The sequence below is a fragment of the Manis pentadactyla genome, chromosome 12 (assembly GCF_030020395.1).
Source record: "Manis pentadactyla isolate mManPen7 chromosome 12, mManPen7.hap1, whole genome shotgun sequence".
Lineage (NCBI taxonomy): Eukaryota > Metazoa > Chordata > Mammalia > Pholidota > Manidae > Manis > Manis pentadactyla.
The window spans coordinates 59,273,976-59,294,340 of NC_080030.1; the positions used below are offsets into that span (position 1 = coordinate 59,273,976).

The following is a 20,365-nucleotide window of genomic DNA, read 5'->3' on the forward strand; positions in this document are numbered from 1 at the left end:
CTTCCTGTGAACATAGCAGATGGAGGGCAGGGAAGGGGTGTGGACAGGAAACATATCCATGTGCTTGGCAGGGCAATTTTGTTCCTGCTTTTTCCTATAAAGGAGGAGGAAGCTACTGACAGAGATTGGGGATGTTGATGTAAGATCAGCTTAGAAATTTAAATCTCTTAATTTTATTTAATGAGAAATTTAAATTCTTATTGCTTTGCTCTCCTTTAAAAAAATTTCCTCAACTTTCAGAGAAATTAACTTCCAAGTTCCCTGTTTCCCCTTCTCTAGCAGAGAATAGGAATGATCTTTTTTGGCCTACTTGTGTATGCACTAATATTATTAACAAAAGATAACTTTTTGTTTTAACTCCACACTGAGGAGAAAAAGTATAAAAAATCTGGCAAGGTTTTCTCAGGAATTAACATAGGTATGTGGCTTTAAAAAAAAGAATAATTAATACACTTTAAAAGATGTCTAGTTGCTCTAAAAGCTTAGGTTTTGAGCAATCCCTACTTATGAGGGCAGTCTGTATAGTGTGAGGGGTGATTTGTGAAATATGCTAAATTGGAGGATAGCAGAAATCAGGTTCTTTGAGGGTGTAGAGACAATCTTAAATTTTGTATGCCAGCAAATCAATTTTATTTGAGTCTAAATACTGCTGCTGAGCTGGAATATCCTGGAAGGCTTTTTTTCCCATACTGTTTGCTCATTTGTGAGGCCAGGGCTCTGTGTAGGGCAAGGTGGCACTGTTGTTTATGGCTATTGGGTTGTCTCTAAGGAAGCAGATCAAAAATCTGGGTTCACTTAATGCATAAGGTACTTTTAAGCATAAATATTGTCCTCCTAATAGAGTATTTAGGTGCTTCAGTTTGTGCAAAGTTATGCTTAGTGAAAACTTTGTCTCCCAGATCTGTGCCTCTGCACCTCATCTACTCAGCGTTATCCATCATTCCCCATATCACTGTTACTCTCTATAACCTTCCCTATTTTCTTTATGTACATACAGGTGTATATGTGCATGTGTTATCACTTACTGATACCTCCCACATGCTTTGCTTTCCATCCATAAGATATAGTATATCATGTGCTATAATCTTGCTTTTCTTCTTAATAGTGTAACTTGGAGATATTTCTGTAATTGAGATGGAAACTTGGCCTCTATTTCTTTATAGCCGCATATTACTGTTGGTGTGAATGTAGTATGTCACCTATTGCCGGACATTGATCTGCTATTACCATGTTACAGTGACTCATCTGTATATAATTATTTTATATATGTGCAGATATATCTGTAATACATATTCCTACAGGCAGGGTAACTGATTTAGAGTATATACACATGTGGAATTTTGATAGCTGCTGGCAAAATGACTTCCCTTGGTTCTATACCAGTTTACTCTTCTGACAGGTATGTGAGTATACCTCTGTGCCCATAGTCTTGCTCAGCAGTTACATGATTAACCTTTTGGATTTTTCCATTCTGAATTTTTAGCTTGCCACATATGCTTTTGTGTCCTTTGTATTTCTTTTTATGTTAACTCTGTAGTCATCCTTGAGCCACGTTTTTTTCCAACTGGGGGCTTAGCCCAGCGAGTTAAAAAATGAATCTGTTTTAGATTTTTGATGTTGAGGAAATTTATAACCAGGACTGTTTTACTTGGGTTTTACTCAATTTACTTAAATTTCAGTGACAAACAAATATGTCTGTAGCAAATGCACTTGAGAATGAGAATCAAATGCTCTTTATAAAGAGAGATGCCTATTTGTATTTCATGAGTGTTTAGCATTTCCCTTGAAGGGACCCCATTGTGTTACTTCCTGAAGAGATGACAACGGTAGTTTTAAAACTGTTGTTTTTTTTTTCAAACTAATAATAATTTCTGAATCTGAATTTCCAAGATAAATTAGGGACAACTGGTTTGAATATATATTAATGTTAATCTTGCTACCTGTGTCCCCCCACTAGGCTGAGAGCAGGATTCTTTAATCAATATTGCTGGTATCTGGTGTGTGTATAATATATATATACATGTTACGAAAGTACTTGAGAAACATTTGCTTTGAAAGAAGGGGCTGAGATACTGATACAACCCACATATTGAAAGTGGGTGAAATTTATCAAGGGCTTAGAACATGTTGCTTATGATTGTAAACCTTAAATGGTAGTTTTGATTATTGATTTTTGCTTTTGAAACAGATAATGAGTGTCAGGCATTATTTTAGGTGCTCAGTACTAGGTATTGGTTTTACAATAGTGAAGTTTTTGGGATTGGTGACAGTATTGCATAAGGCCTCTGGAACTGGACCCTTGGCTTTGAATCTTGGCTCTTTCATTTATTGGGTATGTGGCTTCTTGTAAGTTATTTATCCTTTTTTTCCCTTCTTCATCTGTAATATGGGAATAATTTTAATTCTTAACCTCAAAAGGTTGTAAAGTTTAATGAAATGGCTACATCAGAGTCTCTAGAACAGTACTCAACAAGAAATTGGTATTACCATTATTTTTATTTCTGTTCTTAATATTACAACTATTGCTATTGTTATTTTTAGTGAACAAACAGACTTAGTTCCTTTTTTCTCAAAATCTCTGTTTGGTGACAGTGGCCCACCATTTATTATGAATTTATTATGTGCCAGCCACTTTATGTATAGCATCTGATTTAATCCTTAGAGCCACCCAGTGACTGTGTATCACATCCCTGCTTTGCTTACGAGGAAACAAATTCAGCAAGACTAACTAACTTGTCCATGGTTACATGGCTAAGAAGAGGCAGAGCTGGAATTCTAATCCTGGTCTCTTTAGTTCCCAGTCTTCATCCCCAAACTACCATGTTATTTTATCCAAACGTGAGTTAGCTTTGCACAGAAAGAATATAGCTCCAGCTCTGGCCATTAGAGAAATTAGAGGCCTATCTGAGAGAAGGAATTGAGCAATTGAAGTTCATCCATATTATATCTGACCACACAACTCAGTGTGAGTAATTGGTTGATGAAATGCCAGCAGGGTTCTGGATGTTGCTATCACCTTGATTAGTGTGTACTGTTGGAGTGCCCAGTGCTTCAAGGTTATGTGCATTTTGATTATGAGAATCATGATGACCAGTATTGTCATCCTTAATGATTATGCAGTGCCTCTGGCTAATTGAACTCTTACTCCAGGAAAAGGTAGCTGTTTCTGGGATGACCCCAGTTGCTTGTGGAGAAGACTTTGCCTGGCATAGATCCCTTTCTTGACATAATTCTTAATGAGAGCAGCAACGACTTGCTTTAAACAAATAGGGTTGTTAGCACCTATCCTGTTAGGGTGTTACTGAATTGGACATTATTGAAAGTTGTGCCTTGATTTTCATATAGCTCCCTCCAGTATATGAAGAATGGAAATCTTTTATACTTTGATGAACTTTAAGATTTGTTTTGTTTCATTCTTATTTAGAGTTGTTGGAATAAAGAATTAATGACTTACCTCACTAATCTTAACTCAGATACTAGGTTTTTAAAAATTCAGCATCTGGAGAAAATGAAACGTTTTGACAACCATGGTCCTCAGGCGAGAGGGTCATAACGTCCAGGGGAGACAGTTCTGGGTGTGCTTCTGGTTTCTAGGGCTTATCCTCTATACTGCTCGCCTCAGAATATGCAGCGGCTAGTAGAGGCTGCAAGGAACTGAAACCCCTGGCTCAATTGTTTGAACAAGGGTTAGGATGTTATCTCACGTAACAGGAAGCTCAAGCTTGGGACTCGGGGCTGGTCCTCTTCTCTGGAATTCTCTTGCCACTGCCCTGACTAGCTGTCACTTTGTCTTCAGGCTTCCTCCTTCCCTTCATGGATTTTCAAGGTGGCAACAGCATTTCTAGGAGTCATGTACAGTGCTTAGAGACAGAAGAGAGACCTCTAACTTGTGGCCCGTTTTAGAGAGAGGAATCTTTTCCGGGAGCCCACTAACAGGCTTCCTGCATGTCTCCTTGGCACAGGGAGGAGGACTACATGATTGCCCTAGACCAGTAGATGATTGCCTTGGGGCCTGGCCTGGAACCAGCCTCCACTGGCATGCATGTGGAGGGCGAGAAAAGCTGAACAAAATTTGGGTTCTCTTTGAAAAGGAGAAAGGGTGGAGGAAATACATGGTCTGAATGTAATCCGATCTGCCTAGACTTGACCTAGCAAAAGGCAACAGTTCATATCTTTTGTATATGTGGGTTTAATTTAAACCAGATGCTAGCTTATATCTTTATAGAAATAGTTCTGTCTGTCTTATAGGTCCTTCTTATGCCTTTAAGAAGAATCAAACGATATAGGGTGTTATTAAGGTAACTAGGGTGGACAACATTGGATTATTAAAAAAAAAACAACTTTGTTTAGCCTCACCATATAGGTATTTTAAACTAACCAGTGGTCCCTTTGAAATATAGTTGTACTTTAAATGTGGGATATTATTTTTTAGACCTTCTGCCACTTGAGAAAAAGAAACCTACCAAGGAGAGGAATGACTTGTAGTCTGCTTTGAGTCAGCCTGTTTTTGTTACTCCTTCTCACTCTCCAGGCTTTCTTTTTTCTCTTTCCTTCTTCTCCTCTTTTCCCTCCTCCCCTCCTTTTACATGTTGGATATATTTGGAAAGCATCACTCTTATTATTTCCTAAGTAGAGTTAGGTGGCTGCTGAATCATTCCTATATCGGGATTGCTGTTTTATTTTTCTCACATTTGATGCTTCAAGGGAAGGTAATGGGATATTAAAAGACCTCTTGGGCTCTAGGCTATTTGGGGAGATACACATAAGTGATTCTGGGTATCAGAAAGTTGTTTGAAAGATCCTTTGCCCACTCACAATGGATGAAAACAAGTTTTGGCAGACTTAGGAGGTGACCAAATAGGAACTGTGTGCACATTATCAATACTATTGTTATTTTTGCATAATTTTCTTTCCCAAATTTCAAAGGAAAGCCTCTCTTCATCCTCATCATCATTTTGAAGCTAAGAGGTACATGCTTTCTCATTTTGTAAATCTTGATTCCCCTAACTAATGGATGGAGCTTTGTTGGTAGAAATTAAAGGCCTCCTATTGCTCTGACCTCAGCTGAGGATAAGAGCCCCTCAGCTACCAGCAGCACCCTTTCTGCTCCCTACACGGGAATTTGTTAGGGCAGCCCTGGTTCTCTCAAGGTTTTAAGGAAACATTTGGACCCAATTTAGCATGAACTCCTTGCTCAAAGCTCTTTGTATAAGTGTCTAGAGTTGTGTATCTGTGCTCTTCTTGCTGTAGGTCTCTGTTAAGGGCCAGTGTTCTCAGTAGCATACTGTTAAGTGGTAGGTAGTTCAGACTAGTGATAGAGACAGCACCTTGGAATTTACCTCCATTTTTAAACATATGACAAAAGAATGGTCTTGCATAACACAGCTCCTTACCTATTCAGTGCTGATCCTCCATTGGTGATGGTTTCTGCGTTGTCACTTGTTAAATGATGCCTGCTTTTCTTCAAGGAGCAGTTACAGTAATGACTACTTTATCAACCCAGATGGAGCATGCCAACATGTAATTGTGTCAAAACCACATGCTTGTGTAATGGACCCCTGTTCATAGTAATGTTCTTTCTGGTTGCTGAAAACTGAAACAGTCTTTACTTAATATGTTATATAACTGTACTAATGGTAGATTTTAGGTATTTGTAATTAAAGCTTACTGGAATAAGCATTGCTGGAATTTAGCAAACCGTAGTTCTGCTTTTGGCTTCATGCATCTAACTTTGTGATCTCAGGCAAATCTAATCTCTCTGAGCCTCAGTTTCCTTGTTGATGAGATAAAATGATAAGTTGTTAAGATAAAAAGATAGATGATTTCACAATACTCATTCAGTAAATATCCAGAGCCTCTTACGTGCCAATCTAAATGATGGGAGAATAGTAGTAAAGAAAAGAAAGATTCCAGCCTCATAGGGCTTCCGTTTTAGTGGAAGGGCTTGGGTTCCACTGTAGGAATTTTCGTATTAGTGGGTGATGGAGTTTCAAGGCTTAGCCACATTTGAAATTCTGAGAGTACAGGTCATGATAAGTATGGTGAATGGACATGCTGTGATCATGTTTTCTTGATGGTAATTTGTTCAAGAAACCATTTTATCAACAAAGAAGGTACTGTTAAGGTTTGAGGTATTTTGATCTTGACACTATTTTAAGAATGTACTTATTTACATATAGTTATATTCACCTTTATTATTATTCACAGTCGGACCAAACATTTCCATTGTTTTTTGTTTGGATGGGCAAATAAAAAAAAAGTTCCATTTGGATGGGCAACATTGACCAGCTTTAAGGTTCTTAAAAGTGTTGCGAATGCAGTAGTGGTTGAGGGAGGGTTACGCTCTGAGGTGTAATGGTCAGGTTTATCTGTGCTCTTTGCATTAGCACCTTGTCTTCAGCTCACTTGTGATTCTGTGGCCAAGTAATAACCTTCAAATATGATTTTCTATGTGTTGGGGACTCAAATAAGAAATTTCTTATTTGGGGAGGGGCAGGGCTAATTACAGTAAATCACAGAATAAATTCATGTTGTTTTGTAGTCATTTTCACAAACGGATGTGAATCTTTGAGGACTGAGCCAAGGGCTCTGGTTGATTTGATCATTAGTAAACAATGGAATTGTGACTGCTTCATGAAATGCAGGTGACAAAGGTGTAAATAGCTGTGTGGTCCCCACTAGCCCTGGACAAGTCCCTTAACTTTTAGTCTTCAGTGTGTTATCTGCAAAATGGTGGGAATAACTATTCTGTGGGATGTTTTGACGAGTAGTAATTATGTGCACAATGTCTGACACAGTAAGTAGTGAGTAATAACTGTTATGATTACAACACAAACATTAATGCATTTAACACAGTAGTGTAAGCTTTAGTTTTATATTTCATTTGTTCTAAAATATTTTGACCAAAAATTAGCTTTAGTTGACTCATCTCCAGATTACTTCTCACAGCTTAAGTTGTTAGAGAGCTGCCAATTATCTGGTTAACTTGGGCACATAAGAGATATTCTTATTTTAATTTTTGCCAGGGTATTGATTCAACTCTCAAAATGTAATTAGAGAGTGTATGCTTAAAATCAACTCTGCACATTTCATGATTAATGTAAATTATACCTACTTAAGGGGTCCATGGAAAATGGTAACTTAAGGAAAAAAACTTTTTTGTGCAACATGGAGCCAATTCAGGTACTCATAAGGGTCTTACTGGAAGACATTATTTTGAATTTTAAATGTCTAATAGTGGTACCACCACTGTGAAAAACAGTATGGAGATTTCTCAAAAGATTAAAAACAAGTACCATATAATCCAGTAATTCCATATCTGGGTATTTATCCAAAGAAAATGAAAGCACTAACTCAAAAAGATATATGTACCCATGTTCATTGCAGCATTATTTACATTGTCCAGCTATGGAAGTAGCCTGAATGTATTGATGGATGAATGGGCAAAGAATTTGTGGTATAGATTTATAATGGAAATATTATTTAGCTATAAAAGTGAATGAAGTCTTGGACATTTCTGACAACATGGGTGGACCTCAAGAGAATTATGCTAAGTGAAATAAGTCATGCAGAGAAAGACAAATAGTGCATGGTCTCTCTTATATGGTATCTTAAATAATAAGAACCACAACCAACTCATAGATAAGAGAAGAGATTGGTGGTTGTCAGAGGTGGGGGTGAGTGGTGGGGGAAATGGGAGAGCTGTTCGTGTATGTTTTACAGTTTAAGTAGAGAAAAACAGCAACTTAGAATAGAGTTGCCATTCATAAAGCTATTAACCTGGGCTTTCATCTCAGATCTTAGGAGGAAAAAGCTCAGTAATAATATTGAGCTTTTTTCTTGATAGGAAAGAAGCTTGATATAATGACTTTACAACATATATTTGCCTTACGTCTTCCTAAATGAAAATGATGCTTTAAAGTATTTTACACATTTTAGTTTATATTGTAGTAGCTTTCATACAAAGCTATATAAAGCAGATACAGTTTAATATTGAGCTATGTACAATATACCTGCCCATTTCTGATCTTCAGATAGTCTGATATTATTTTTCTACAGTATAACAGGCTGAAACTATACAGCTAACCTGGCTCTATCTGTTATGTTTACTTCCCAGTAAATGTTGACAAATATATAATGTTTTAAATTTGATGATCTGATATCAATACAGGTATAAGTTAAACATGTTACTACAGACATTCACATATATACATTTATACATTCTAGAGATACTGAACTCATATGTGCATATTTCCAAACATGGATAGAATTATATAATTTAAAAAAAATGTCTAAGGATGAGAAGTAAGCCTGGACATGTAAATGTTACAGTTACCTAACTATTCCCTGTTTTGTAGCATTTCAAGGACAGTATTGCCCCTGATCCCTCTGTCTCACTATGTATTTCTTTTCCTCATGCCTTTTCTTACTGTCTCTTAAATATTGGTGGTGATAAGAGTTCTTTTCAGGACCCTTTCAGCTCGAACCGCACATTTCTTTAGGTGATGTCAGTGTCTCCTGTGCTTTTAGCTGTCACTCAGATGAGGACAACTCCCAAATGTGCACCTCTCCTGCCTACACTCTGCCTCCTTTCGAGACTTGTGTGTCAAGTGGCCAACTAGACACCTCCACAAACTTCTCAATTGCAATGAATTCAGAATTTAGTTTTATTGTCTCAACCAGACCCTCTTTTCCTCATGTTCCCTATTCCCATGGATAGTTCTGCCTTCTCTCTATAGTCTCCCATGACCTGGGACTTTTTCTTGGTTCTTTCTTTTTTTTTGATTTGCCATATTCAGCGTGGATACCATGTCATGTCCAGTCTACTTCTTTACCATTAGATTCATTTCTTACCCCTTGTCTTAATGCTTATGCCTTAGAACAGAGCGTCATCTTCTCATGCCTGGATTACTGGAGCAGCCGCTTGCACATCTATTTCAGTCTCTTCTCTTCAACCTGTACTTCACAGCCAGATTGGACTATGTGAAATGTGAATCTAATTATATTACTCCTCTACTTAGAGTGCTTGTATGACTTCTCATTGCCTTTAAATAAACCTCCAGACCTTTCTTAGCATGATACACAAAACCTTTCACGTTCTGTTTTGTGCTTGCTCATCATTACTAATTCACCTCCCTCCTTCCTTCCTATTCCCACTCACAAGCCCCTGCTTCAGTTGTACAGTGCATTTTTTGTTCAGTACTTGGGGTTTCCTATTGAAAGAATATTCTCACATTTCCACTCTTCCCTGTGCCTGGCGCATGCCTACTATCTGGCTCCCTTGCTTGAATAATGAGGGCTCATCATTTTAAAGCAACGCAGGTGTCAACTTCTGCAGAAAGACTGCCTAATGGCTCCTCCTCTCCTAATCTGGTGAAGTGTCTGTCATGTACTTTTTGAGCAGCATGCTCTTGACTTGTACTGCCCATTCCTCAGCTCCTTGCAGGCAGTCTCTTCATGTGCTCAGTACTTGGCACATTGTAGGTGTCCATTAAATTTAGGCTGACTGACTGACTGAATGTTTTTATCCTTGCATATTAGAAATGAACAACATTTTAAAAAATATTTTTTATCATTGAGATATTACCCTTTTAAAGGTTACAATTCAGGGGTTTTAAGTATGTTCAGAAGGTTGTGCAACAATCACCACTGTCTACTTCTGGGACGTTTACATCGCCCCAAAAAGAAACCCTGTACCCATTAGCAGTTGCTCCCTATTCTCCTCTCCTTCCAGCCCTTTGTTACCACATATCTACTTTGTTTCTGTGGATCTGCCTTTTCTGGAATCTTATAAATGGTATCATACAACAGATTCGACTTTTGAACCTGGCTTTTTTTACTTAGCACAGTGTTTCCAAGGTTTGGATGTGGCTGCGTGTTATCAGTACTTTATTCCTTTTGGTGACTTCACAATATCCTCTTGTGTGCACATAGCACATTTGGTTTATCCATTCATTGGTGGCTGGGCATTTGGGTTTCTTCCATTCTTGGGTTATTATGAATAATGCTGTTAGGAATGTTCACTGACAAGTGTTTTTGTGAACATATGTTTTTGTTTCTCTTGGGTATATACCTGGGAGTAGAATTGCTGGTTCGTATGGTAATATATATTTAACTTTCTGAGAAACTGCCAAACTGTTCTCCAAAGTGGCTGCACCATTTTACGTTCTGCCAGCAATGTTTGAGAGTTCCAAGTTTTCCATGTACTCACCAGTACCTGTTACCATCTGTTTTGATTATAGCCAGCTAGCATAGGTGAAGTGGTATGTCACTGTGGTTTTGATTTGCATTTTCCTAATTTCCTAACACTGATGGTGTTCAGCATCTTTTCAAGTGCTTGTGGCCATCTCTATATCTTCTTTGGATAAGTGTCTACTCAAATCTTTTGCCCTTTTGAAGTTTTTTTTTTTTTTTTTTTTACTGTTTTTTACTATTTGTAAGAATTTTTAAAAATGTATTTTGGATACTAGCCTCTTTAACAGGTACATGGTTTGTAAAAATGATGGTGAACCTATTTTAAGAAACAAGTATAATACTGATACATGCTACAGCATGGATGAACCTTGAAAACATTAAGCTAAGTGAAAATGCTACATGTATAATTTCATTTATTTGCAATGCCCAGATAGGCAAATCCATAGACTGAAAGTACACTTAGTAGTTGCCAGAGGCTGGGAGGAGGGGATACTAGAGAATAACTATTCATGGAAGCAGTGTTTCTTTTTGCAATGATGAAAATGTTCTCAAAAATAAGTTATGTTTAATTAGAAAACATTCTCAAATTAGGTAGTGGTGATAGTTGCAAAACCTTGTGAATATAGTCAAAGCCATTAACTGTACACTTTAAAACAGTGAGTTTTATGGTATGTGAGTTATATCTCAAAGAAATGTACTGTGTTTTTTGAGCTCTCCAACTTTGTACCACTTTTGAAGATAGCTGGGAAATTATGCTTTTGGCCAGGCCTCTGAACACTTTTATCACTGGCAAGAGAGGAGAGAGTGTGCTGTCTCTACCATTCCTTCCTGTTGTTTTTTTGGTCAGTATTGCTGATATATTTTGAAAGCCCCTCTTTGCTTGTGTAAAATTTAAACAACCAGTTACTTTCAATTTTGTTTTCATTAGTTGTGATAGAATCAATCATTGCATGCATTCTTTTTCCATCCTCCCATGTCTTCATTTGGTTCAGATTAGGGGCCCCTAGATACTCTTTTTATAATCCTACATACAAGGAAAACTGTGTTTGAGGTTGGGTGGTGGTGGAAGGTTTGGAGTTTGGATTATCGTTTGAATACCTTTCCCAGAAGACTTAACTTTTGCATTGGAATAATGATGGTGAATTATAGGATTTAATATTGGAACAAAAAGAATACATTTCTGCTCCAGGTTTAAATCTCTCACTATGAAGCCCCCAACATTTAAAATTCATTTCCATAACCCCTAATTTTAGTTTTGACATATGCAGCTGTGAAGTGTAGCTCAGTACTTTATAACATTATCAGTACCATTTCATATAATAGAAGAAAGGATACCAATTATAGAGGAAAGCTATTTGCCTTAAAAAAATGGCTTTTTGGGGGGCAAATTTTTGTTAATAGCTATAAAACCCAATAAAAGCAAGCACTCTCTCTAGAGCTCTTGGTGATTTTAAGTTCCATCTTGGTGATTTTAAGTTCCATCTATACAGCTGTTGTGACGTCAATGTTGGTTTTTAGATTTGTTAGAGAATTCTTAAAGATGGAGTAGTAATCTCCTTTTTTCTCTTGTGCTTAAGAACCTTCTTTCTCTACCTGTTTTCTCCCCATCATCTTTCCCACCCTTCATTACCCTGCTCTTTGCCTCCAAACTAAACCTGGGAGACTTTGTTAAGTAACATTTTGCAAATTCTGTTCTGTTTAGAGCACAAGCTGTGACCATGACTACTGAAGTAGGTTCTGCACCCGAAGTTAAGGAGGAATCTGACCAGTTAGGAGCAGAAGCAACCAAGGAGGAGCCCGACGAAGTGGTGGAAAATCAGCAGAATCAGTCATCTGGTCCAGAGGAGGAAAAAGGTTCCCAGTCATCTCCTACAGCTGAAAGCCAAAGTAGTTCACGCCGCCGCAAGAGAGAGAAGGATCCGTCTGAGAGAAGGGGCATATCTCGGTTCATACCCCCATGGCTCAAGAAACAAAAGTCCTACAACTTAGTCTTGGTCAAAGATGGAGGAGATAGAAAAGAGCCTACCCAAGCTGTTGTGGAAGAACAGATTTTAGGTAAAGTGGAATCTCTTCCTGCTGAAGAACGGCAGGCCAAGGGTGATGCTGAAGAAATAGCTCAGAGAAAACAAGAGGTTAAGGTTGATGTCAAAGAAGAGAAACCTTCAGTGAGCGGTCCTGAGACACAGGTAGGTTCAAGAAGTGATTGTCTGGAAAGGAAAGCTTGATGGCATGACCACGTACCAGAAAGGATTTGTTTTGAATCATTTCTGGAGTTCTTTTGTTAAGATAGTACTTCAGATTACTCTATCTGGAATGTGGGTCTTGGATGGTCTGCCCAGCCTTCTCTTGTTACTTCTTTTAAAACCTTCCAAAATAATAAAACAAAGCAAAAATCTATATATGCAAACCGTAAAAAAAATCTCTTTCTTTTAAAGAGATACTCTCAGAATTCTGCCTCCTCCTCTTTTAAATAGTACGTACTTGTTTTTTTTTTTCCCCCAAGACAAAATAATTTAATAAGAGTGGTATTGTTTTACATTTTTTGCAAAGCTCTTTACTCTCTAGCATAATGGAAGACAACTGGGTTTTCATACATACTTTTGTATCCAGTCTGTTGTTATATGTTATTTTGGCTGAAATATATAAAGAAAATCTAGCCTCATAAAGATAAATAGTTGGAACAGGGAGGAGTATTTTAATAGCCTTTTCAGATAATTATAGATGTCTTTCTTTTATACTGCACCCAAACTGGACAAGTAGTGATTTCTTAAAGTTACAATGTGGAAACTGAAACCACATAAATGAACTACTTGTACCCTGCTACATTCATGTATTGGTCTATTTTGCATTATGCATGGATTTTTTACCCACTCATGATTTTGTTACATCATACATTGGTCATTTTGAAAACAGTGACTTACTTAATTTGAGGATCTTCAAATGTTAATATTCATAATATAATAGTGTTGACATTTGTTCATATCACCAAAGAGCTTATCCAAAAAATCTTAAGTACTGAAAAGCTACCAATCTCATAGTAGCAGATATGTTTTCCTATTTTTTTTTCTTAAAAGCTCAAATATTTGGCAACAAATACTGTTAGTTGTTTTTCTTGAAGTGTCATCTCACTTCATTTTAAATAAAATGTTCTTCCATATACCCATATTTGAGTCACTGTATTTTTTGTCTGTAAGTCATTTTTTCAGATGGTGTTCCTTGAAAAAAGTAGCCAGTTGAGCTTGCAGCTCAAACAGTTGCACAAGCGCTTCCTCTCATGACAACCTTCACAGCTCAGTGTGCAGCAGCAGTACTTTATGGGTTCTTCCCATCCCATGATACAGAATACTAAAGAGATGTGTACTCTAAATTTAGTAGAAATTTAATAAAATTAGTAACTTTTATCACTTCTTATCAAGAACATTTTAAGTAAAACTGCCTTTTTTATTTTTGGGTCAATGCAAACGAATGGGATGAACCAAGTCAATGATAGTTTAATGTTACTTGCCTTGACTAATGCTAATAAGTGACAGTAGTTTACTCACCACTTTTTTTTTTCAAAATGTTAAATGAATCACTTTTTGTTTTCATTTTTTTTGTACATGTCTTAGTATTACTGTGAAAGTAGTTAAAAATTTTTTTTTAAATTTTCCTTATTTTTTTATTAAGGTATCGTTGATACACAATCTTATGAAGGTTTCACATGAGCAACATTGTGGTTACTACATTCACCCCTATTATCAAGTCACCGCCTCATACCCCATTACAGTCACTGTCTATCAACATAGTAAGATGCTATGGAGTCACTCCTTGTCTTCTCTGTTCTATACTGCCTTCCCCGTGACCTGCCCTACATTATGTGCTAATCATAATACCCCTTAATCCTCTTCTCCCTTCCTCCCCACCTACCCTCCCCACCTCCTTTCCCTTTGGTAACTGCTAGTCCCTTCTTGGGGTCTGTCAGTCTGCTGCTGTTTTGTTATTTCAGTTTTGCTTTGTTGTTATACTCCACAAATGAGTGAAGTCATTTGGTACTTGTCTTTCTCTGCCTGGCTTATTTCACTGAACATAATACCCTCTAGCTCCATCCATGTTGTTGCAAATGGTAGGATTTGTTTTCTTCTTATGGCTGAATAATATTCCATTGTGTATGTGTACCACCTCTTCTTTATCCACTCATCTACTGATGGACACTTAGGTTGTTTCCATATCTTGGCTATTATAAATAGTGCTGTGATAAACATAGGGGAGCATATGTCTTTTTGAATCAGGGATCTTGTTTGCTTTGGGTAAATTCCTGGGAGTGGAATTCCCGGGTCAAATGGTATTTCCATTTTTAGTTTTTTGAGGAACCTCCATATCGCTTTCCACAATGGTTGAACTAATTTACATTCCCTCCATCAATATAGGAGGGCTCCCCTTTCTCTGCATCCTTGCCGGCATTTGTTGTTCCTTGTTTTTTGGATATTGACCATTCTAACTGGTGTGAGGTGGTCTCTCGTTGTGGTTTTAATTTGTATTTCCCTGATGATTAGTGATGTGGAGCATCTTTTCATGTGCCTGTTGGCCATCTGAATTTCATTTTTGGAAAACTGTTCAGATCCTCTACCCATTTTTTAATTGGGTTGTTTGCTTTTTGGGTGTTGAGGCATGTGATTTCTTTATATATTTTGGATGTTAACCCCTTATTGAATATGTCATTTGTGAATGTATTCTCCCATACTGTAGGATGCGTTTTTGTTCTGCTGATGGTGTCCATTGCTGTACAGAATATAGTATGTACTTTTATACCTCTTTGATTTATTTAAGTCTTTAGGAAGTAGGAGGAGGTACATTTCTGTGTGTATGCAAGTCAGTTGCCTAATGTAGCCTAGGTTTTGCCATGGTATGAGATTATAACTGGAAGTTTTATTATTGAAATGATATTTAAATTGTGGTTGCAGGATATAGTTTATTAATTGAATGCTGAAATTACCAAATTGGCAACATGAGAAAGGTTGCAGTGGATTTGGGGGAAAGAAGATATAGGAAATATCTTTTCTCACAGAATTTTGAAGGTTTTAAAAGTCTTAGGCCTTCAGTGTTTTAACAATCACAGTTCTTACTAAAAATTTTCCTTTTAATATGTTGTCTTCTGCAAATTGGTTAACTTCAGTATGAACTTAATTTTTTTCATCAATAGCCTGCTGAAGAAGTAAGTGAGGAGAAAGAAGAGAAGATAAATGAAATACAGGAAGATAAATCAGAGGAAATAACAAAAAGGGAGACAAAGGAAGTACAGACCAATGAGCTACAAGCTGTGAAGCCCTCTCAAAAAACTGCCAAGAAGACCAAAACTGTCCCGTGTAAAGTGACCCTCCTGGATGGCACTGAGTACAGCTGTGACCTGGAGGTGAGGCAGGGACTGATTGGAGAGCTGTCTGTGTTGGGGGAAACAGCACTAGCCTGTCGTTGTGGCATGGCACAGTGGACACAGTTTTGTGTTCCTATAAGCGGGTGTGTCAATTTTGCGCTAAATACAAGAAAACTTAGAAGAGGGTCATTGTTTCCATTACAGGTGATATTTCTTGACCCATGGGTGTAAGCAGGGCTGATGCTCTGCCTGTCTGCCCTGGTATATTGACTGGTGTCTATTCTGAATGGGCATTAAATAGTTTGAGTATTAGCTCTGTCTGTATATAAGGTGTTTCTTTTAAGGAGAAATGGTAGCACTAGGCTGATATTTCAGTCATGAAGTTTCAGCATTTTAACCCCAAGTGTTTTTATCCTGAGAAAAATAATGGCTTTAAATCTAGTTCATTTATTTAGTTTCTCTTAATTAAAAAACACTTATCATTTGCAAAGCAAATAATTTGTTAGCACCAATGTTGATTGAAGCCCGTATAATTTTTTTAAAGCACCTACACTTTTATAACTTATGTCAATCAAAAGAGTTTATTGCTTTTCATAACGAAGTTACTTTCTTTACAAGACATACTAACATAGGTAATGTCTACAGAAGAAGTGTGTGAAGACCTCTGAATGGATTGCCTCATGTATTGTTTACATAAGAATCTATATGGGTGGGTAGGTGTTGTTATGGGTGTCTGTGTTGTTACAGTGCAGTATGTTAGATAACTAGAGAGGTTCAGTAGCTCGCCCAGAATTTCACAGCTACTTAGTGGCTGAGCCAGAATTCCTGTCCTGGCAGTTTGACTCTGGAGGTCATGAACCTGACCACTGAACTACACTGCTTTATCTGCTACATATGGGACTGATCTTGCTCATTTAAGATAATAAGAGTCTTTGATCTTCAAATCTATTGAATGTCAAAACCATTTTTTCCCTAATCTCTTTCACTCTTGTTTATTAAAAACTGAATTTATACTTTAACAACAATAAAAATATTCAGTGTGGTAAGATAGAAATCTTAGGTCTGTCTGTTTGAACAATAATTTATTATATGTTTCAGTATGTATTGTAGTGCAAGGCGTGGAGGGTACTAAGATGAATGATTCATGGGTCCTTGCCTTTAATCTTCATATTAGCTAAAATTTTATTCTACTCATTTCCTTTACAGTTGTTCTGATATTTCAGTTATTTCAAGAAGAGAAGTGACAAAAGAAAATGAAAAAAATTCCTAAAGTTTTGTGTGTGGTGTGTGTATGTGAGAGAGAGAAAGAAGCTGATACTTGTGTGTCTCAGGAGTGAGGTGGGGGCAATAAAGAAAACAACAGAATGGTGTTTTGAGTTTGATTTACAGTGTATTTTACCACACGTCCATTGTTTTTCCTTCCTATCCTAGAAGTTAGAGAGTCGATTTTGAGAACCAACTTGATGATTACTTGTTATGTGAGCTTGAGTCTTTTACTTTGCCTCTGTGGGCCACACTGATGCCCAGGAACTGACTTCAGCTATAGGACATAGGCTTACTTAGATAATCTAGAAGGCTGCTGTCATCTCTAGAGTTCTTTATATCACCAAGCCTCAAGATTGACCAGTGTGCTTTATGGTTTAAAACTCTTTCTGTTCCCTATCTTTTTAAAAACCACAATATATTTAAGACCTACAAAAAATAAAATAATAAAAGAGACATATATTTATCATAAAAATTTTAATCAGATATTACCATTTTGCAATGTGCTTTAGATTTTTTTAAAGGACATACAACATTAAAGACATTGCTAAAGACTCCTTCCCATCTCCTCTCTTGCTCTGCATGTATCTTTTTACGTTTAAATCTACCTTATTCATTGTAACTGCTGTATAGTATTCCTTTGAATGACTAAACCAGTTTATCCATTTCCTTCCCGAGGGATGATTGATTTCTTTATATAGTATAATAATCACTGCTTCAGTGAACATTACACATTTCCATGTTGTGCAAGAATTCTTTCAGGGTAGACACCTAGTAGTGGAATTATTAGGTTAATAAGATGCAGTTTTACATCTTCAGTTTTCCCAGATGCTGCCAAAGTAATCTCCAAGGTGCTTGTGCCAATTTAAATTCCAACCAGCAACTACTAAATTTAATTCTTCCGCATTGTCTACAGCACTTCTAACTATCAGACTTAACTAATTTTGACCAAATCATATGGATATGAAATAACATCTCAATATTTTGATTTGCATTTATTTCATCACTGTCAACTTTCACCAGGTTGTGCTGCAGTAACAGCTTCCAAATCTTCTGGGCTTACAGTAACAGTCGTTTATTCCTTGCTTATGTTACATTCCCTCGGTGGGTTGGCTGTGGTTCTGTCCGTGTCTTCTTGATTTTTGGACCAAGACTGAAGGTTGAAAGTGTAACCTCTACCTAGAACATGTTGGTCTCACAATAGAGGGAAAAGGAAACACAACAGAACCCACTGTGGCTCCTGAATCTTCTGCTTGCAAGTGGTACATATCACTCTTCATCTATATCTCACTCGCCAAGCAAGTCACATGGTGAAGGCTGAAGATCATATACTAGGTGGGCAGGTATGATCCTCTCACAGGAAGAAGGTGGTAAATAATTGAAAACATGGAGATAGTATTACAGTTTACAACTCAGGAAGCAGAGCATCTTTTTATAAGTTTTATCTAGGTTTCTGGGATTGCACTAGGATTTTTTAAAATAGATATTCTTTCTCAGATTAAGACTATTTTCTTAGTTTCTAAGACTGAAACTGGAAAGCTTCAAGATTGGTTGGTGATGATGAATAAGTGTTGAATTTTATCAAATGTATTTTCTACATCAATTGAGAGGATCCTGTGCTTTTGTACATCTGTTAATGTTTGATTTACATCACTGTTTTCTCATGTTAAAATGTCTTTTGAAATTCCTGATATGAAACTCTGCTTTCTCAGGATGACTTGGCATTTGTTTTGTATTTTTTAATCTAGGATTTTGCATATTAACCTTGATTCTCTTTTGTCAATTTGTCTTCATCAGATTTTGCTTATCTGGGTTATATACACTAGCCTTAAAAAGTTGCTTCCCTCTTAATAGTCTCTGGAAAATCTTGGATAAATTAGGGATGAACTTTTCTTTGGAGATCTAGTAGGACTTTCCTTTAAAACTGTCTTGGCATTGCCTTTTTGTGGAAAGAGTATGGTTGGAGAGTAGGTTTTTAAAAAAAGCATCGATTTGATTCTCTTATAGTCTGTTTCTGTTTTTTCTTTAAGTCAGTTTTAGTAATTAACATTTTCAGTGGAAAACTGTCCATTTTATCTAACTGGAAAAATCTACTGATTGACATAAAGTGTATTATATTATTCTCATTTTGTATATTTTATTTTGATCCCTTCTTCATTTCTAGCGGTGTTTGCCTTTTTTTTCCTTCAACATTAGTGCTATGGAGTTAGTATATTTTCAAAGAAACAACTTAGTTTTGTTTGTTGTTTCTTTTCTCTTCTATTTTGTAACATTTTGTCCCCCTTACTCTCTCTTTTTTCTTTAGAATTAGCCTGTTCTTTTTCCAATTCCTGAGATGAGTATTAAAAAAACTTTTATGGCCCTGCTTTTCCCTTAAGTACCTCTTGTTGAGTATGTAAGTCTTGAATTTAGCGCTTTCCATTGCCACCTAGTTCTTAATAATTTCTCATCTGATTACAGGTCATTTTTGACTACTGAAGTTTTTATAAGTGTGTTTTTAAATGTCTATAGTCTGTATTTATCTGTGAATATATGTGTGCATGTCTCATGGGAAGAGGGCATTTTTCTTTTGTTCAGATTTCCTGTTTTATTACACTGTGGTCAGAGTGTGACCTAAATAGGATATTCTGTTGTATTTGTTCAGGTTTTTGTCTAATATTTAGTTCGTTTTTGTCATAGTTCTTTTTCAGTTTGCAAAAGGACATTATCCTTTCATTGTTAGTACAGGTTTCCAGATCTGTCCTCTTGATCAGACTTAGTAAATTATGGGGTTATGTTGTCTATATCTTCATTAATTGTTGAACTGGTTAGTTTATCAACTGAGAGAGTTGTGTTGAAATTTCTCCCTATAATTGTTGATTTTGTAATTTCTTTTTGTAATTCTGCAAATTTATGCTTTCTAAAATTTAAGGCTAGATTATTACATGCACACATTTGCAGAATTATATGTTCTTGGTCTCCCCGCACTCAGCATCCCCCTTAAACCTCATATAGTACCTTAAAATTTGTTGTATTCGGTGTTAATATTACTGTACTGGCTTTATTTAGGTTAGTATTTGCTGGAATATTTTCTTCCATTTGTTTGCTTTTAAACATTGTGTTTTTATGTCTTTAACTAGATGTTTTAAAATCCCATTTGAGGATTCTATCTTTTAACTGGTAAATTTAGGCCATTTATTTTATGTAATTACTGATACAGGTGACCATATTATACCATCTAATTTTGGGTTGTCTGTTATTTGTTTACTTGAATTTATTTCCTTTTTTCTCCTTAACTGATGCTCTTATGAATAATCTTTAAGTCTTTTACAGACATAGTTGACTTTATTAAGTCTAGTATTAATTACTGTGCCTATCCTCTTCTTTCTGCATCTTGTTTAGCTCTCATCATTTTTTGATGTTTGATCTCATTTTGAAATGGTACAAAATGAAGTAATTTCTTACCTGTATGACTACTCCCTCTTCTATGATTCTAGTACTCATGGGGAATCAAGTTACTGTGTTGCTTAAAGCAGAACTGAGAAGTGTCCAAACTTAAAAGCAGCAGCTTAGTCCTTT

The 20,365-nt window shown here is 36.5% G+C and overlaps 1 protein-coding gene across 17 annotated transcripts in view; it reads left to right on the plus strand.

Annotated features, from left to right (window-relative positions):
• EPB41L2 (erythrocyte membrane protein band 4.1 like 2) overlaps positions 1-20,365 on the plus strand; it is a 198,467-nt gene that overhangs the window by 75,988 nt on the left and 102,114 nt on the right. For 16 of the 17 annotated variants that reach the window (XM_036903807.2, XM_036903809.2, XM_036903795.2 and 13 more), the window contains exons 2-3: positions 11,897-12,380; positions 15,374-15,583. In XM_036903807.2, the coding sequence (XP_036759702.2) occupies positions 11,913-12,380; positions 15,374-15,583 (678 nt within the window). In that variant the 5' untranslated portion in view covers positions 11,897-11,912. The remainder of the gene's footprint in view (positions 1-11,896; positions 12,381-15,373; positions 15,584-20,365) is intronic. The other variant, XM_057489262.1, reaches the window with a different exon arrangement.